Here is a 19603-nt window from a genome sequence, read left to right on the forward strand (position 1 = left end):
GTTCCACTGAACAGCAGTGGTGGTCGGTGACTTTTTGTAGAAGGTATGCTGGACATCAAATACTTATAATCGTACTTACCGTGTACTTGATATCAAATATGCACATCTAGACGCTAGCCCACCAACAAGATACAATTGGGTACCATCTAAAATTATCTCCATAAATCCATTAAGCTCCATAACTCAATATTTCCAGTATAAGTTTTTTTTCTGCAAATGGCCGACACACAAAACTTTTTTGCATTAATGATTCAATTATACAACCCACACAATTCACTATTATCATTTAGAAAACGTTGGCGGAAGTATCCATCTTATTTTGGGGATTAATTTTTATTTATTTAAATTATGATTAAAAAGTAAATCGCAGGTTAATAATATTCAATAAGAATTCGACATCAGTATTCAAGCTCAAAGCAAACTGTCAAAGCGCGCGCATACAATCCAATGGATTAGTAATAGAGTATACGATTCTGTGCATTATACAGGGTTTTCCAATAAGAGGTGTTATTTTGATATTCAATCGTAAAAGATCAATGGTTTCGTTGCTTGTGTGACACGTAGCGCCGTCTTGTTGAAAGTAAATGTTGTCCAAATCAATACCATCCATTTCCGGCTATAAAAAAACATTAATCATCTCTCGATAGCGCAATCCATTCACCGTAACTGTTGCTCCAGCCTCATTTTCGAAAAAGTAAGGTCCCATGACTCCGCCGGACCATAAACCGCACCAAACAGTCACACGTTGAGGATAGAGAGGCTTTTCAACAATAACTCTTGGGTTTTCCGAGCCCCAGATGCGACAATTTTGCTTGTTGACGAAGCCACCGAGGTGGAAATGGGCATCATCACTCAAGATGATTTGCATTTGATTCACTCAAGTGAATTTTAATAATTTCAAAGCGTGTATCGTGCCATTTTTATTAATGGCGTAGTTTCTACTTGTCAAATGTCAAAAAATGACAGCTTCAAAAGTAACATCTACCGAAATAGCAGGCTATTCAAAATAACATCTCTTATTGGAAAACCCTGTACATATGAGCATTAAAGACATTTTTTTTACGATGGATGCTGTTATTAATATCGTATAAAGTTGACGAAGATATTGGCTTGCGGGTCTCAGTGCGCATGCGTGGAAAGAACGTACGTTCTAGCATTCTTGAATACGGTTTACTGATGGCTTCCACACCACAGTATTATTGCATGTATACGTGTGTTTTACGCGTTTCACAGTATTTGAGAATGTATGTGTATTTAGACTTTGCCTCCGAAATGAGATAATTACACATCTGCCATGATGATAGACACTGCAACGCTGTCCAAAACGTTGGCTAAAGAAGGAGGTAATGCAACACGGCATAGTACCCCAAAAATAAATCACTTTAATACTTTTGGCAGTGTAAATCTCAAGGCATATCTAACATAGTTTTTGTTTAAAAAATAATATTTTACATTTTTTTTAAATGAAAAACACATAATTTTCATTTATCTTATGAGGTAAAAATAATTATATTTCATACACAAATAGAACAATGCAATAGAAATAGATTATACAAGATTGTCCTTCGAAAGGAAGAATGGCACAATATAAATAGTCAATTTTGTCACTGAGCGATTGAAAATTTTGAAACAAATAATACGAAAAATTATATCATCTATCCACAGTTGAACAGATGTTTCAAAGCTTCACAGCTCATGATAGAAACGACTTGTAAAACTGTAAATATTACATTGATCGAAAAAAACAACATAAGATTAAAAAATTTCATGATGCCAGAGCTCACGCTAGAAACGACAAGTCAAACTCAAAAAAATTACATTGACCTAAAAAAACACAAGATTTAAAAAGTTGTACAAATTTCATGATTCCAGAGCTCACGATTTTTCTACGGTTCCATGATGACTCAACACACCTTTAAATAGTGGTATAAAGTCATTAAAAGCGATGGAAAAAAAACTAAAATATGAATACAATTACGTATCCTATTTAAGCTAGTTTTTGTTTCATCACTTTTTATCACCCCCGTTACTGCAAATTTGTGACCATTTAGGACATATTTCACCATCCTCTCAATAAGCTGTCAATAGCACTATCCGTAAGATAACATATATTTTCAATTAATTCGTTTATACGAGTTAACTTCTCGGTGCTCGAACCGAGTAATAAGTGATAGTAATAGTTTGTGAAAAATCCGTCCAATTGGGCAAGTTCGACATCCAGACTATCCGCGTCTGTCTGTTTGTGCGCTTAGTACTTCTTAAGTATGCAACGGATTTTGATAGGGTTTTCTAGAGAATTTATTCCGGAAAGTTTATATCTATAATCAATGTATATTATATTTATAGAAAGTAGAGAAAAGTTGATGTTTTGTAATCAAGTCGTAAAAAAAATATTTTAGGGCGCTTACATTGCTAACGCTGGCTAAACCTTATGAGATACATCAAAATAATGTACTACGGAATTGTATATCTTAAAAAGGCCTACAAAAAAGTCCACAGTGATATATGTCTATCTCCTAAGAGAGGATGATTACCAAGAGGATGTTGGAATGTCTCTTACTGTGTTTTGTTACAAAGCTGAATAAATACAAAAAAAAAATAAAACAATGAACAGAATTAAGATAACAATGATTTATGATCAATTAAGATAATTTTAATTTGCTCACAAAAATATTAAAAACACTTTTTCGAACAATAATATTATATAAAGGGGTTATATATGGCACAAAATTTTATCATAAAGGCTGATTAATAAGTTTATTATATTCTATTTAAACATTACAGCAGCGTTATAGAAAAATAAGCAAAAAAAAACATTAAAAATATATTTGATTTAAAAATACATAATAACTAGGGGTACGTAAATTTCGCAAATAAAAAATCGTGATTTCGCATTTAAAAAAACTCAAAATAGAAAATTTCGCATTTATTTCGCAAAAAAAAAACAGTGTTAAAAACTCAATTAAAGGCTAGCATTGTTGTAATTTCTACATTTTCATCTTTCATTGTTTGCCTGCGATCAGTAACGACAATGTTGTAGATACTAAAGTACCTCTCGACAGGGCAATTGAGACATTGAATAGCTGCTTTTGCAAATCCAGGGTAGCAAGATTTTGATGTAACTAAAACTTGCATTACATCCACAGGAGCTTCTTGGCCGACCAATCGAAGTAATTGTCTGTGAAAATGAGAGTACCCGTCAATTAGTTCTTCTTGTGGTACACTTTTAAAAAACGGAATTTTTGCGAAGCTTTCCTCTATGGAATTTGAATTGACAGAAGAAGAGGGCACATTTGCTGCTTCCGATGGACAAAATAATCTGCCAATGTGCTTGTAGCACTCATTTGTTGGATTCGGCCCCCCATGGTGTACCAACAATTTATCCAAGCTCTTTTGAGCTGCTGTCTTCAACATCATGCTGTGATCGATAGAATTTTCGGTTGATAAAATAGCCGTCTCTGTCTGTTTTGAACAGAGTTGTAATAATTGTTAGCGCGTCTGATCAACATTTGAAAGCACGTAACGTATAAAAAGATGCGAAAGTATTTAATTTTCAAATTTCGCTTTTATCGCAAATAAAATGCAGATTTCGCTTTTATCGCATCTATTTCGTAAAAACGAAATTTACGTACCCCTAATAATAACTAATAAAAATATATTATGTTCATGCAAACAGTGATGGGTATATTCCAGGAAATTTTTATTAGGGAATATTGCAGGAATTTTCATCTAAATTAATTCTCCATGAGAAGGAAGGTGGGTAAGTAACCTGACTATTCAAATCTGGTCACCAAACCCTTTTGATTTGTTTTGAAAAAAATTCAATTACAAAATTTTTAATTATTATAAAGATTGGTATATAATATTCATATAGAATTATCGGAAAGCAATGCAATCATGCGGGGCCGGTGTATAAGGTAGAACTAACCTTATCGCCAAAAGTGTGTTAATTCAAGCACGCTGAGGACAGAGCTTTTAGGTCAGGTTGTTTCGCAGAATTTTAACAAGCGAAATAGTGCATCAAAATATTGCTGGTCAATAAGTGTGTGATGTTACAGTATACAGCACGTACAAAGACTGGCGCGGCATTACTGCGGCACTGCCATTCAAATTATCAATTGTATCGAACTGTTTCTTGTGCAACGTCACACTTCTACCCAAGTTCAATTTGAAAGCTAATAACTAATTTTATTGTCATAATTTAATTGTATATTCAGAATTACTTTTTAAAATGAATAAAATTAGGCCATGAAGTATTATACACATCACTGCTTGCAAATAACATTTAAAATCTATTTTTTTATGTGAATTCAGCACAAGAGTTCCAACAACTCCAGAATAACAAATAATAATGAAACAAAGAATAACATAAAAATAACTGTACCTTTTTTTATATCAATGAGTAATTTTATAAATTGTGAGGATTTAAAATATCACATAACTCTTAAAACATAATTAATATTTTATTAAATGTACGTAAATAATTATATTTAAATAAAGTAATTTATAACAATAAAAAACTGTATATATTTTAGACTGAAATATGTTCACATAAAATTATTTATGTTGTAAGGGATAATTCACCACCCTGTCGATAGCTAATTAGATATGGGTAAATGCTGGTAACTCCATTAACCTTTCCGTTAGTATGCTAAAAAAAATTCACGCGTTCGGGTGCTGTATAGTCAATACACATCTCAAAATAAGCGATTTAATATCGGAAAAATATGAATATTCATAGCTAATCGCTTATGTATATTATATTTTATATCAAAAGTGATAATAATTGTGATTTAATTGCTGAAAACATGATGAAACCATCGGCATATGGTAAAAAATCGTGCGAGGGATCCACATCTAACGACGGTCCGCGACCGACTGGCTGGCGGCTAGCACACACACAGCTATGCGGTCGTAGGTATCGATGGTCTAAATCAAAATACAACTGCGGACGTGTGGATTTCTCATGTTCCCGCATAGCGAACATCAATAGCGTGTCATTTCCTAGCACACTCTTCGCGTAGCAGTATCACACGGTTGATTGTATTGGTGTATTTGTTTCCGATTTTTAACAAAAATCTCTGATTTTTAATTGAATTTGAAAACTATGTTATATATTATTTTTTAATTCAGTGCATAAATGTATAACGGAGGAATACCTAAAATCTGAACCCAGAATTTATAATATTTATAGAGTTATTAAAGTTATTAGAAGCAATGTGTAGTAAATACACACAACAGATAAGGAAAGGTTAATGGAGGATTGAACGCAGTTGGCGCTAACAAAAAATTGTTCTAAGAAGTGAAGCTAGCAATCCACAATGGAGTTCTGGTACCATGGAACTGGCAGAGGAAGGATGACAGTAGACTGATTGAAATCCCTGAGGCGTATGTGCGGTAAAACCATGTATCATCGTGTGAGAAATGTGGAGATCCGCAAAGAACGCAAGGCTGATGTAAGAAGCGTAATGAGTAAGATTAAGAAAGGGACGCTTAGATGGTTTGGGCATGTAGAGCGAATGAACGAAGAAAGGAGAATATATCTAGGATAGATCAAGTGAATCAAATATTTGAGTCGGACCATGTCAAGAGTCAGATTAATAGAAGAGTATGTATGAATGTGAATGAGGCAAGGAGTGTGTGGTGTGACCGAGTTGTTTGGCCTCGTCCTCTCTGCCTACCCCTGCGGAAAGGCGTGATGTTTAGTTAGATAGTTATTTTTAAAGTCCGAGTTTACTATTCGATACTCGAACCTATGAAATAGTATTGCGAGAATTTTTTTGTTTATTTATCAATATCCTATGAATAAGCAATCTAGAGAATGGTGTAATACCCATGTAGTCTTGTAGAAATTAAGATAAATCAAATATTGTAAAAAACATTATCAAAGTAACGTTATATTAAAATACACTTATCATTAAATTCCACGCTACAATAATATTATTTATTATTGTTATCAAAAACCGATGAAAAGCTTACATGATTACATTATTTTTAATTTTTACATCAGAATTAATTCAAATATTTGCAAATAGACTGTGACTCAAAATGCAACAATATTATATTCAGTGTTTTTTTCTCAAAATCAGAACAACCGTGGGGTACATAAAAACATGTTTTGTACATTGTGCAATTGGCGTGAAAAATACACATTTAACATTATAAATATCAACCGAAATAATAAGGCCATTTGTGTTATATGTTTTAAATTGAGACGAGTATATTTGCTAAGCCTGTATCACTCGGATTCTGCGCTCAATCTCCCCGCGACACATCGGACAAAGAGATTCCACGGAATCCGAACATTTAACGCAGCAGCAGAGATGACCGCAAGGAATAAACACCACAGCGCAAGTCTTTTCCATGCAAATGACGCATTCCGATGAAGGTTCGCTTGTATCCATGGATTCGCTCTTGGTCGGGTGTTCGATGACTTCGAAATCGCTGTCTCCTGAAGACTCGCGTCGCATTGGGGCAGTAGGTTGATAATCCGCATTAATTTGAGAGCCGATCTTGCGTTTCTCCGCTTCCGTATCTTCTAGATAGAATTTGATTGCGTTTAACACGCTGGTTCGATCGGAACTCAATCGCACGCCTTGTTCTTGCAACAAACTACTCGTAAGCGTGGACAGTTCCTGCTTGGACGACACGAACTTAACCAAGAACGGAAGACAGTGTATGACTCCTTCTTGTAGCAAATAGTTTGCAAACGCCGGGTCCAATTGCTGCTGAGCAGAAACGATAACTTCGGGTACCGATTCCAACAGTTGCTGGTAGCGAATCAGCCAGAAATCTGACGACGTTTTCTTTTCTTGTTCCATGGCTTGTAACGTGTCTATAAGTTGACTTCTACGCATCTCCTGCTGTCCTAACAGATCAACGAGCAAAATAGAAAGTTTAATTCTTTGATCGGCCAAACTGTCCATGTTATCGTTTAGCTGTAGTTTCTTGCGACCCAATTCGATAATTGATAATCTACCGAGGTGTGATTCTACAAGCGTTATTTCTTGTACCAATCCCCAAGTTCTAGCGTCGCATTTCTCCAGCAAAGCTCCTACCGCCGCTTTCTGTATCACTTCGTCTTTCAATAACCTGTCCATTAAGATGAATTGAAGTTCGTCTCTCGTCTTGAGAATACCTCCAAGTTGTTCGTTTGAACTGAGTTCCGTCATGAGGAACGATTGCTTAACTTCGCTCTGCGATTCACCGTATAATTTTAAAGACTTTTCATATTGACACTCTTCTTCTAGTAGACTTTGCATTGCGTTCAAAGTGTCCGTCGTCTTTAAGATAGTATAATTATTGCGACACATCTCGAGTAAGCGATCGTATTCCTTCTGATCGTGCTCCAAGAACTGTTGGATTCTCTGTGGATTTGCAGCGTTCATCTCTAGCAGGTGCGATACAACCTTTTCTACAAATTCTTCTTCTTCTCTGATCTGTTGTATGAGATTGTTTCTGTCCCTATCACGGTCGGACTGTATTTTGCTAAGATCCGAGTCCATTTTAGTCTGTTCTCGTGTGTAGTCTATTAGAAACTTTTCTTTTTGTTTCTTTGCGGCTTCGTGCATCTCGTTTTCGAGTCTGTGAAGATCTTCGTCTTCCTGTTCCCAATTGGTGAACTGTCCGCGGAGGTTCCTATCGTTCCCTAACGGACTGAGCAACGGAGGACTGTTGTCGGTTGTGGAATCGTTATCCGTAGATTCGGGCGGAATGTAGCGAATGCCGCAACTGTCACATAGATATTTCATTATTTCGACGGTGCCTTGGACAGCGACTTCGCTGGGAGGAAAAGTGAAGTTTTCACTGTCTAATTGTAAGAGTTTGATGTTCGTAGCGTTGCACAACTCCACGCATAAGACTTTGAGGTCTCTATTGCCGCATAGCAACAGTTTGCGCAATCTTTTGAGCTTACCTAATGTGGTAGGTATGTTTGTAAGGCAGTTCTTGGATACATCGAGCAGGCGTAATGAGACGAGATCTCCGATGCAATCAGGTAAATGCTTGAGTTGATTCTCGCTGAGGTACAGCTCTCTCAGATTGACCAAGAAGCGTATTTCGGTACTAAGTTTATGGAATTTGTTAGTGTTAATATTGAGCACTTTGAGGAGGAAAAGGTCACTTAGAAGTCCGCCGTCTTCGAGTGTGGCGAGCAAGTTGCCTTGCAGGTTGAGGGTTTCCTTGCGGAAGACCTTGCAGAGGGAGAATATGCCTGAGGGGACGGCCTTGAGTCGGCACTCCGCGAGGTCAAACGACGGATCAGGTGTTTCCCTCGCCAGGTACAGTTTCCTCTCCAACTTCTGTTTGTAATCCTCTCCGCTAGCTCCGTGCCGGCGGCCCATTGAAGACATGACACAATGAAACCCACTCGTAATGGAGCAACCCATCTATTATTAATTAATCAATTGGTCACAACACGCATCACACATCCGAAAACACTATTTTAGGTATTAAACTCTATGTTAATAATCGACAAGCTTATTTGTATGAATCACATTATAGATAATCACTAATTTTACGACTACATTCGGTAAAAATTGTCCAATTTAAAAAAATAATAAAATGATTAACATTCTTTGAAAGAATCTGTCAAAATATACCTATATCACCATTTTCATAGACAATTTAAAATGTGACTAACTTCTAGGGTTGCCAGTGTATATGTTCCAAAATACCCACGAGTTCCTTAACCACCAAAATTAAATAAAATTCAATTGTAATTATGGTTTATTTTTTACTATCGAGTTATTTTTGGATTTTCTCTTTCATTCTGGCTATAAGAAATTTATTTTAATATTAGATTTATCGAAGATTTTCTTCTCCTGTTAATTATTTTCTTCTTCATTGCTCATACTTAGCAGTACTCACTTTTTAAAACCTTTTTTTAATAAATAATATTTTTTATACATTTTATACTTATAAATATTGTATTATTTTAACATTTTATACTTTTTACTTTATACTTTTCTTTGAGATGTTGCACATTTACATTTTATACTTGTTACTTTTCTTCTAGTTGTTGTGCTATTACATTTTATACTTTTCTTTCGGTTGTTTTACTTTTACTTTTATTTGAGTTGTTGTACTTTTAGATTTTATACTTGTTACTTAATACTTTTGTTTGAGTTTTTGTACTTTCACTATTCTTACTTTTGTTGATGGCAACGTTATGCCGTATATATGAAAAAAAATATATGTTTATATATTTGTGACTTAATAAAACGAAATCATAATAAATTCAACAATAATTTCGGTGAAATTTTTTATACGTCAAAATGTTTCAAAACTAAAGTTTTCTTCGTCAAGATTAACGTTAAGTTTATTTATATTAACTATAATGGTTGAATTTTTACATATCGGTCCAAATCAATTACAATATTTTACAATGTGTTCTTAAATTAAAAGCTGTTTATTTTTATAAATAAAATACCTCTCGTTACTGGAGTAATCACATTTATTTAGCTACCAAATTAATACTGTTGAAAATATAAGTAAGCTCCTTGAGACTGGTGACGTCACTTAAGATAAACCACAGATTTGGTATGTTTAGTCTAGACTCAAAAATTAAAGCGGTGAAAATTATTTTAGCAAACTAAAAAAAAAACTGATGTTTAAGTTAGATGGTATAAGATATAATATAAATATTATTTTTTATTGTTTATTGATAGTTCAGGTGCACAGAATCCCCGCATTTTTCTCACAAAAGGTTCTCTCCCCAAAATACCCAATTCTTGAAAAATCTTAGAAATTTCCCGGTATTTAGGGAATTTCACAGAATTTGGCAGTACTTTTAACTTTACTTGTTTTTTCACTTATTTTCAGCTATCCAACGAAAGAAAAGTTTATTATCTATGGAATAACGAAATTAATGAAGATAAATTTCAACTTTGTTATCTAACCAATTATTTTCTAACAATAACAATAAAATCCTGCTCCAGCAAAGTTGTGTGTACTCAATATTGAAAAAAAAATAAAACTAGCTGTACCCCGCCATGCATTGCTTTGGCTCCTTCCAGAACTTTCAAGAGTATTCTCGAACTTTCCGGAACCTTCTAGACTCTCCTACACACTCCGCCATTGAGTTTGGAACCTTATAGAACCTTCTTGAACTTTCTACTTCCAGAACTTTCTAGAACCTTCATGAACTTTCTGAAACCTTCCAGACTCATTCTAAAATAATAAAATATTCACGGCCCTCCCATAACAAAGCACATTTCCGCCACCCACTTCCACCCACGCTCAGCCACCTCCACCAAACTCTTTTACTTTCGATGTGACACCAAGGGCTATCTACAACCATAACCACCGGTGGCAGTGGCTGGTTGTGAAGAAAATTAGGCGGGTAGAGAAACACAGGATTATTTTTATAATATATATTAGATGGATTAGACTAAACACACTAAATATTAAATTTCATAGATTAGATAAATATTATTTTTTGCCACTGATCACTTCAAAATAATAATTGATACTCCACCAGCACTACCTAATACTAATACCTAACACCTAATAAAGCGCCCTTGTGGTTTTTACCAGCGCCAGGCGCTATTAATTTAGTCTAGTTCAAGGCAAACCCTTTTAATAGGCCTCAATAAAATTTCTGGGTAGCATTTTTATAAAGGTTTAAAAGGATTGTAATCCTGATTAACAAAACAATTTTTTTTAAACTTTCTAAGCCAGCGTTCAAATAGGAGTTACGGACAAACATTTTGATGTTTTATTTGGCAAAGCGAGTCGATGGCGAGTCGTTCGAAATGGGTCGAAAAATTAACAACATGCCCCATTTAAAATTCTAACAAAACTTTTTGCATGCCATCTGTGAGTGAGCCCCGTAAACAGTTTATTTGTAATCTTCGTTTTCAATTAAAATGGTTTGAGTCTTTAATTTGAATTTTCGTAAGATTAAGATTAATCGTCGCGTTCGTAGATGGCGCTAGCTAAAAATATATAAATATAAAATGAACGTTTCTTTGTTTATCCCCTATCGTCCATATTCAAAACTAATGCTCCGATTTCGCGGAAAATTTCAAAGTTTGTAAGAGGTAGTGTCAGGTCTTGAATGGTACAAGTAGTCGGGATCGCCCGAGGAAGACTTAACGTATCATCTCTCGAAATAACAGTAAAAATCGAACAAAATTCGATCATATAATGTAGTTTTCTCTCTTCTCCCCACCTACTGCGCGGCGGGCCAGATCGGGAGACATTGGTTGAGAGAGACCCTTTGTCTTCTCCAACAGGACTCTATCGACCCATTTCCCATTACCCATTGCTAACCCCCTGATTCCTACTCACACCTTGTGAGTGACTTTTTGAAATAATGACGTACAGAGCTCCGGACCAAAAAGGCCCCTTTCTCTTTCATGATTTAAATTACAGGTAGAGGAGGTGGAGATTGGAACAAGACTGAGGGCAACTAGCCCGATAGCTGGAATGAAGCAGGTCAGCAAATAAGCCGAATACTTCTTCAGACGGCAGTTTGGGGTGATCTACCCCACAAGGAAGGAATGGGACACGGTTCCAGGTCCTACCTTCAGACAGGAACTAATCTGGTTCACAGATGGGTCCAAGATGGAGGAGGGAACAGGGGCCACTCAGAACTCAGTATACCTCTAGGAACACACTGTAGTGTGTTTCAAGCTGAGATGGAAGCCATCTTGGCCTGCCCACAGGAGAATATACGTATCGGGGACATGAATAAGAACATAAGCATATGTTCTGATAGCCAGGCAGCCCTAATGGCACTGGGAAGTAACCGATGCGACACCAGACTAGTGATGGAATGCAGGACTGTTCTTACAGAACTCGCTACAATCAACAAAATAACCCTAATCTGGGTACCAGGACATAAAGGTATTGAGGGCAACGAGCGGGCTGATAAACTAGCAAGGAAAGGGGTAAAAGCACCACTTGTAGGATCCGAGCCGGCCGTAGGAGTAGCAGCTTGCCACACTAAATTACATATTGATAGGTGGGTCAAATCCCAGCACCGCAAAGAATGGGAGAGGGCACCTGGAATGAGACAATCCAAAGTACTCATAAAAGGACCAGACCCTAGACGAACCAAGAAACTACTCGCTGAGGGAACTGGTAGGACTATTCGGGACACTGCCATCTCAGGAGACACATGCAGATATTGGGAGTGGAAAACATCAATAGAAGCAGGAAATATGAAGAGGATGAAGAGACTCCAATTCACCTATGGTGTCAATGTCCTGCCCTGGTGGAAACTAGGCTCAGATACCTGGAGATTACAGTAGAACCAGAAGACATAGCCACATACCCAATGACAACCCTGGTGAACTTTATTAAAGGGACTGGGTTGTTGTTAAAGGATTGAGGTAAAATGGGAGATAACACAATGGGCCTATGGCCTAAGTGCTCACGGAAACTACGTGTAAACCGTCTCTGCCCTTTAAAAAATAAATTATAGGTTGATGAAAAATAGATGTTACATATTTTGGTTTTGTGAAAAATTATTTGAAATGAAACATGGCTGCAATACGAGGAGAATTAATCTTTGCGTAGGATTTGCTTTGGTTTTTATATTTTCGTCGTACCGGGCGAGACAATTAATAGACTCGTTTTCATGGGTGGGGATACTCGCATAAAATGATTTTGCAGACTTAAGATGTGTTTTTTAAGGAGTGGGACTTCAGAGTCCCGATGGAGATGGAAAACCCTCATCCATTTGGGTGCTCCCAGGGCAATACGTATTGCTTTATTTTGGAAATGCAGTCTTTTCAAAAGCTACTCTGAAGCGTGGGCCCAGAGCCCAGATGGAACTTGCATAAGTAAGTTTCGGCCTTATTGTCAATTTATATATTAAGAGTTTATTTTTGATTGAAAATTTTCTGTTTTTTCATACATAGCATGGGGTAGAGTGCTGATAAGTTTTTATTGGCTGAGGATAAGATTTCATCGATGTGTTTTTTCCAGGATAATTTACATTATTTAAGGTTACTCCAAGGAATTTAATACTTTTTCACCCCTCGTGCCTGTTTCCTTCCCAGAACTTCTTCTCATTTATTTCCTTTGAAAAGACCGTCTACACAACATCCCCAAAGATGAAACGGGCCATTATTCTATAAGTTCTCCAGTGAAAAGCTAATGTAAAAATACTTTTAAAATTCTTTACAATAATATTTATTATAAATACACCCAGTTTTCAGGTAAACTAGAAATCAAAATCTCAAAACCTTTCTCGAAGCCATTCTATAACCTCGAACAAGGCAGAGTAAACGTTATATAATATAAAAAATGAGTGTTTCTTTGTTTGTGCACCATAGACCACTGGAAGTTCCGCCAAACAACTCGGTCTTGACACGCACTCCTTGCCTCATTCACATTCATACATACTCTTCTGACATTCTGACTCTTTACATGACCCGACTCAAGAATTTGGTTCACTTATTTGTTCCATGTCTTTCTCGGGTGTCCTCGACTTGGTCTACCATTCACATTCGCCTCATATATCCATTACACTCCTTTCTTCATTCATTTGCTCTACATGCCCAAACTATCTAAGTGTCCCTCTCTTAAATCTTACTCATTATGCTTATATTATCTCATTTCAACAGCATTCAGAGTCCCTGCTATACTTCAGGGTTAGTACCACTACTCCATTGTGGACGGCTAGCTTCACTTATTTGATCAATTTTTTATTAGCGCCAACGGCGTTCAGTCCTCCAATAATTATTACCTGCATTTACCCTTCTTTCAATATTTACATGGCAGAAATTTCTAGCACTTCGCAAACTAAGAAAGGTAAATTAGTAAGACAGAGTATATTTTTATTGTATTTGTTAAAAAGGTGCAAAGCTGTGACTCAATTTTTTCAATTATTTCAAAAGGCGTCAAACTCCTACTGCTCTGGGGCGGTATTAATTTTTAACTTGACTAACAGCGGGTTCAGACGTTTCAATTTTAGTTGATCAACTTTTATTGAATGACAATAATATTCTTTAATATTAACCAGCTGCTAACCCTATACAAATCTCAAGTACGAACGACAATTGTATTTGGAAGCCACCTCTGGGCTGGAGTCCCACAATTAACAAAGAAGGGCGGTCCATCTTATTAACAATCCATTGTTAACAGACTGCTTGCATTCTGTAATGCAGTTTTCCGCAAACTTTTTGTGTTCAAGGTACACCTATCAAATCAAAAAATTTTAGAGGTACACTAAAGAAAAAAGCAATGTTTATTTAATATTTATTACTAAAATCAATATACCTAATATGAAAAGATATTTAGTGAGAAATGTGAGCCTCTTTAACTGAGCACAGGAGATCAAAATTTGGAGCAATCCTTTATAAGACTGCTCTCATCTCTTCATTGATTGTCCTCAGGCGTTCTCTTTTTTTATTCCATTTAATAGTAGTGAGAGTTGAAAATCCCAATTCGCATAAGTACATAAGTTGTGGCAAATGGATATATATTTTAACAGCATGCTTTGAAAGCAGTAGATACTCATTTTTTATATGCAGCCAAAAATGTGCTAACTCTACTTTGGAAAATTTTAGTTTTGATGTCCGATCAGTTTTTAACTCTATGAATTCTTTCTGCTCGTTTATCGGTAAGTGTCCAAGGGAAATGTTATTCGAGAGTGGATTTCGTACCCAGTCCATAGGTTGTAGGTCACACTTGGGAAAATAACAGTTTATTTTTTCTGCTAATAGCTCCAAGTGTTTCTGAATCGACAGCAAAGACATTTGGAAACAATTCATTACTACCATTGACAGCGTGGCTGATCAACAATACCAACTTAGCGTGAAAGCTTTCATATTTGTCCGAAGATGTTAAAATATAAAAATTCCTGCCTTGCATTTTTCTGCTAAGCTCATTTAAATGAGCGAATATGTCCGCCAGATATGCAAGTTATACTACGTATTCTTCTTTTTTAAACACAGAAGCAAAATCTGAACCCTGGGCCTCTCAAAACGTCTGGGACTCATTTTTTAGCTTGTAAATCCGAGTAAGCACTTTTCCGCTAGAAAGCCATCATACTTCTGTATGAAACAGAAGTGACTGATATTATCCCTCATCTGCTCTCATTTGCTTTCTTATTATCTTCACAATACCTTGGATTTTTTCCGCGGCACACCAACTGATGACCACGGTACACCAGTGTGCCGCGGCACACGCTTTGCGGAATACTGCTCTAATGCACAGATGCAATTTTTAATTTATTTGGTTTTATGCGTAGCTGGGATTAACATGTATTTTAACCCTAGAAGCCTAATCTATTTTATAGGTACATAAAGCCTTAACATACGTCTCAGAGGCGTGCACATGTAAATGACAGCCTGTAGGCCAAAATATACCTACTTGTGCCCTATTCTTTGCTAGAAAGTTAAGGTTGGTATATTAACTAATAATAAATTACAGTTTTATCAATGAAAACTACTATCACAGGTATTTAATACAACAAATCAAATCACTGTGCTTATATTCAAACAAAAAAATCATCTTCTTAAAAATCAACTTGTACATATGTTTTTTTTTAAAAATAAACTTATATTTTTTTGAACATTAATTTCTTATTCATAGGGCAAACATTAAAAGTAATCATGCTTTTAATTAATAGCTTTAATTTTAGAGCAATCTACATAGACATCAACTTTGTGCTCAGAAAATACTGACTTTTTGCACTTACAGCACTCTAATTTCGACATTCTATTTTTTTTAGCAGCAAAAAGGTCAGTATTTATGTTTGTTTGGGCTCTGGTTCTCGTGCCTGAAGTTTGTTACCTGAATCAGTAGGTTTTGCTAGAATTTGGCTTATATTTTGCCTTTTTGTCTATATAAGTCGGAGGTTCAAGTCTCATCTCCATCCAAGGCTTGACTGAATCTGTGCTGAGTTGTTTAATGAATTCTCTTTTGTTTGATGGTTTATTTGATCATTTTGTGGCCATAAATTACAGCAGAATTGACAAAAGCCATGTTCAAAATGCCATAGAATACAGTCATTGACCATCTATTAGTTTTGCGGCTGCACCATATTGAGGAACACATTTGATCAAATTTATCTACTCCTCCTTTTGTTTGGTTCTAGAAATGAATCATGTCTGGTTTGCCACTTGAATTATTAATTATTGCATTTTCATCACAAGATAGAAGGTAACCATATTTGCTGGTGGTTTGAACGATAGAAGTGTCAGAGGGCCATCAAAACAAAACGTAGAATTGCCAACAGGTCGAGATCTCGAGTTCTTCAAATTTTCGTGAATTTCCCGCTTATTTGATCGAATAGTGCCCAGTAGATTTAATTTGTAATTTGAGCTGGTCCTCGAGAGGTGCGGACTTCATTCATAGCTGAAGTTCTGTGAGATGATTGACCCCTATTTGTTGACCAAACATCCCGCGTCTATTCTTACCGCGAAGAGTATTTCCAGGAACACGATAATTTCGCAATGAGTTGGCAGATTGCAAAGCATGAGCAGCATCAAATGCTAGTACTGATTTTGAAATTTTGAGTCGGCTTCTTCAGTGGGAGCAGATTCTTGTAAAGGGAAAGCCTCTTCAGTTATATAGTTATTCTCATCTTCGATTTGAATTTCATCCAAACTGGCTGTCTTCAGGAGCTGATTCTCCCAGAGAAAGACTATCTTCTTAGTCTAAAATTTTCAAAATATCGTTACTGTTTAATATATTAGACCATGACATACTGGTATCTGAAACAATGCCAAAATAAACATAAAATTGATGAAAAATTAACGAAAGTAAAAACATATAATCTTATTTAAAAGTTACACAAAGCCTAAACATACGTCTCTCAGGCGTACTATACCTCAAAAACTCAAAAATGGCTGGACTTACCTTAGTGATGCAGGTACCATCGGCGAGCTCCTGTCGGCCACTAGGTTGGTTAAAGAGCACGAGGCGATAACTTCAACCGTTAGAAAGAGAAATAGAATTTAAGATTGTGTGTACGCCTCGCAGGCGTAGATAAGGCTTCTAGGGTTAAAAATTGAACATACCTAGATAGCTATCAAAAATTATACAAAAAAAAATTAAAACATGATATAACAGTAAACTGATAAACTGAATATAAAACAATATTAGTAAAACATGTAACAGTGACATAAAATAATAAAAAAAAAGAACATTACTAGATATAAAACAAATCACTAAAACTACATTACAAACGCTACTATAATTTGTAGGGTTCAACAAATTGCTGGTATAGATTACGCTTAATTCTATAAATGGGGTCAATACATAAATATCAATAGTACCCCAGAATTTTTTGCTCAGATCATGCATCCATGCAATGTTGGCATGCTGAGTCCGTTCTACAGGTATTTTAATGAAGCCTGCTCTGAGGAGCTATCAGCATAGATCCCGGTGCACCAGTTCAGTTGATATTGACTTCATGAGGACAGGCTGCTTCTTTGACTCATTTTTGAGTTTCGACTCGTATGTTGAATGAGCTACAGGCATTTGTTTTTCCTTGTGTTTGCATTAATAAATCCCTTCCTTCAGCCCACTACCTTAACCCGCTTCACAACGCTGGCCAACTGGATGGCGACATAGCTCCCCTGCACACTGTACAGACAGACCTATACCTGCTATAAACCATTTCAATAATAATAATAATAATAATAATTGGATAATTTGTAGATCGCCGTTTTTGTAAAAAATCACCTCAAGGGCGCTGTACAATTTATTTCCTAGGATCTACATTTGTTATTTAGAAAAGATACCAAAACATACTTACCTGGCAAGTCACTTCCAACAAACACACTTATATTAAAAAGTTTATGCTTATAAAAGATAAAACTGCACGCAGGACACTATGTCAAAAAACACTGGTAATCGCATGACCTTAAGTCTGCTATAGTTTTTATTTTAATTTAACTGTCTTAAAAAGCCTACAACTTGTTAGTTGTTATCATTTTTATTTATTTATTTTTAATTATTAATTTTATTTATTTTATTTTATTTTTAGTATTTTTTACATTTTGTTAATTTAAATTGCCGTCGACTGTGAAAGTGGAGGTTTCTGAAATTATGGATACGACTGTCTGAAAAGGTGCGTTTTAAGTTTAGACCTAAATTCTGTCGAGTCTGCGATCATTCTCAAATCATGTGGCAGTCCATTCCAGGCTTTAGGTCCTGACACGGCGAAAGCACGCTCACCGAACTTAGTATCTGGTGTGCGCTTTGGTTCCTTCAACCTTCCGATAGCTGATGACGTTGCTGACCTAAGGGTTGACTGTCGGGAATTGGAATCTTCTGGAATACACAATTCTGATAAGTAAGCCGGAGCCATTCCGTTAAGTGACTTAAATACCATCCAGCATACTTTGAACTGGATTCTTTCAGTACATTTGAGCCAGTGCAGATTTTTGAGATGCTCTGAAATGTGGGAGTATTTAGATACTCCGGTGATAAGCCTTGCCGCGGCGTTGAAAACGGATTGTAATTTGTTGATTTGACATTTGGGGAGACTTGCATATATTCCGTTGCAATAATCTAGACGTGAAACAACATAGGAATTGACTAACAATTTAGTCGCCTCTGTTGGCAGGTTTCTCCGCACTGCTTTAATTTGCCTTAATTGAAAGAACCCCGTGCTTACAGTTCTGTTCACCTGAGTTTTAAGGGAAAAATTAGCATCCAGATTGACACCCAGTAATTTGATGCACGTTTTTGGAGTGATGTCACTTCCTGAAATGGTTATTACACCTAATTCATCTTCAATTCAATCATAAACAACGAAAGGGGAATGTAGCAAATTAATTTGTAATTAAACAATAATCTTCTGTGTACAATCAACTTTATTATCATTTAAAATTGATAACATTTATTATACATCCATCTTACTTAATGTATATTTGACTTAAATTCATTGACAATAATTAAGTGCCCCCACACAGCATTTAAAAATCTAAAAACCATAGACAAAAAACAAAAAATGATATTTATATAAGTAAAATCTTGCTCAGACTTCTATGGTTCTCTTTCAAGACAATAATCTCCTATCTCCGTTTCAATTATTTCTATGACTTACATTCTACTATAATATATTGAGCTATGGTTTCGATTATTTCAATGAAAATAACATGGAACTTACTTATAATATTATTTTTATAAATTAATACAAATGATTCTTTGCTAAGTTTTATGATTAATAATGAATTGTAATTGAGAGATTAATTTAATTATACAAACTAGTTATTTACAGTTAATTATTTTTTTCTTTTTCTTAATCCAAACAAATTATGGATTATTAAATTTTGAGTGAACGACAAATAATTTATAATTTCAAATTCGAGAGTGAAAAAAATTGATACAATTACAAAAAATAATTACTTTAATTAGTAAAAAATAGATAAATATTTACATTACCAGGCCTTTAAATAATTTAGGCATTTAGTTTTTTTTTAAATTACACATATTTGTGACGAAATGTGACAAAATTTGAGCATTTTATGTATATTTTGTGCATAAATATGAAAAATTTGTAAATTCAAAAATTTGGCCAATTTTTTGATAATTTTATATCATTTATTTTTATTGTAAATTTGGCTAACATCCATACATATCTAAGATATATTTGAATATTTAAAGGGAAGAACGGTATTGGATCTAATACTTT

General features: G+C 35.4%; 1 protein-coding gene across 1 annotated transcript; it reads right to left on the bottom strand.

The window, feature by feature from the left end:
• Positions 1 to 1444: 1444 nt before the first annotated feature.
• On the bottom strand, positions 1445 to 8578 carry LOC149415147 (E3 ubiquitin-protein ligase LRSAM1-like). The gene has a single exon (XM_089643179.1). The coding sequence runs from the start codon at positions 8385 to 8387 to the stop codon at positions 6228 to 6230; it is 2160 nt and encodes a 719-aa protein (XP_089499305.1). The 5' UTR covers positions 8388 to 8578; the 3' UTR covers positions 1445 to 6227.
• Between the last annotated feature and the right edge of the window lie 11025 nt (positions 8579 to 19603).

The sequence above is a fragment of the Hesperophylax consimilis genome, chromosome 19, assembly GCF_061612785.1.
Source record: "Hesperophylax consimilis isolate HC1 chromosome 19, BYU_Hcon_1.0, whole genome shotgun sequence".
Classification (NCBI taxonomy): domain Eukaryota; kingdom Metazoa; phylum Arthropoda; class Insecta; order Trichoptera; family Limnephilidae; genus Hesperophylax; species Hesperophylax consimilis.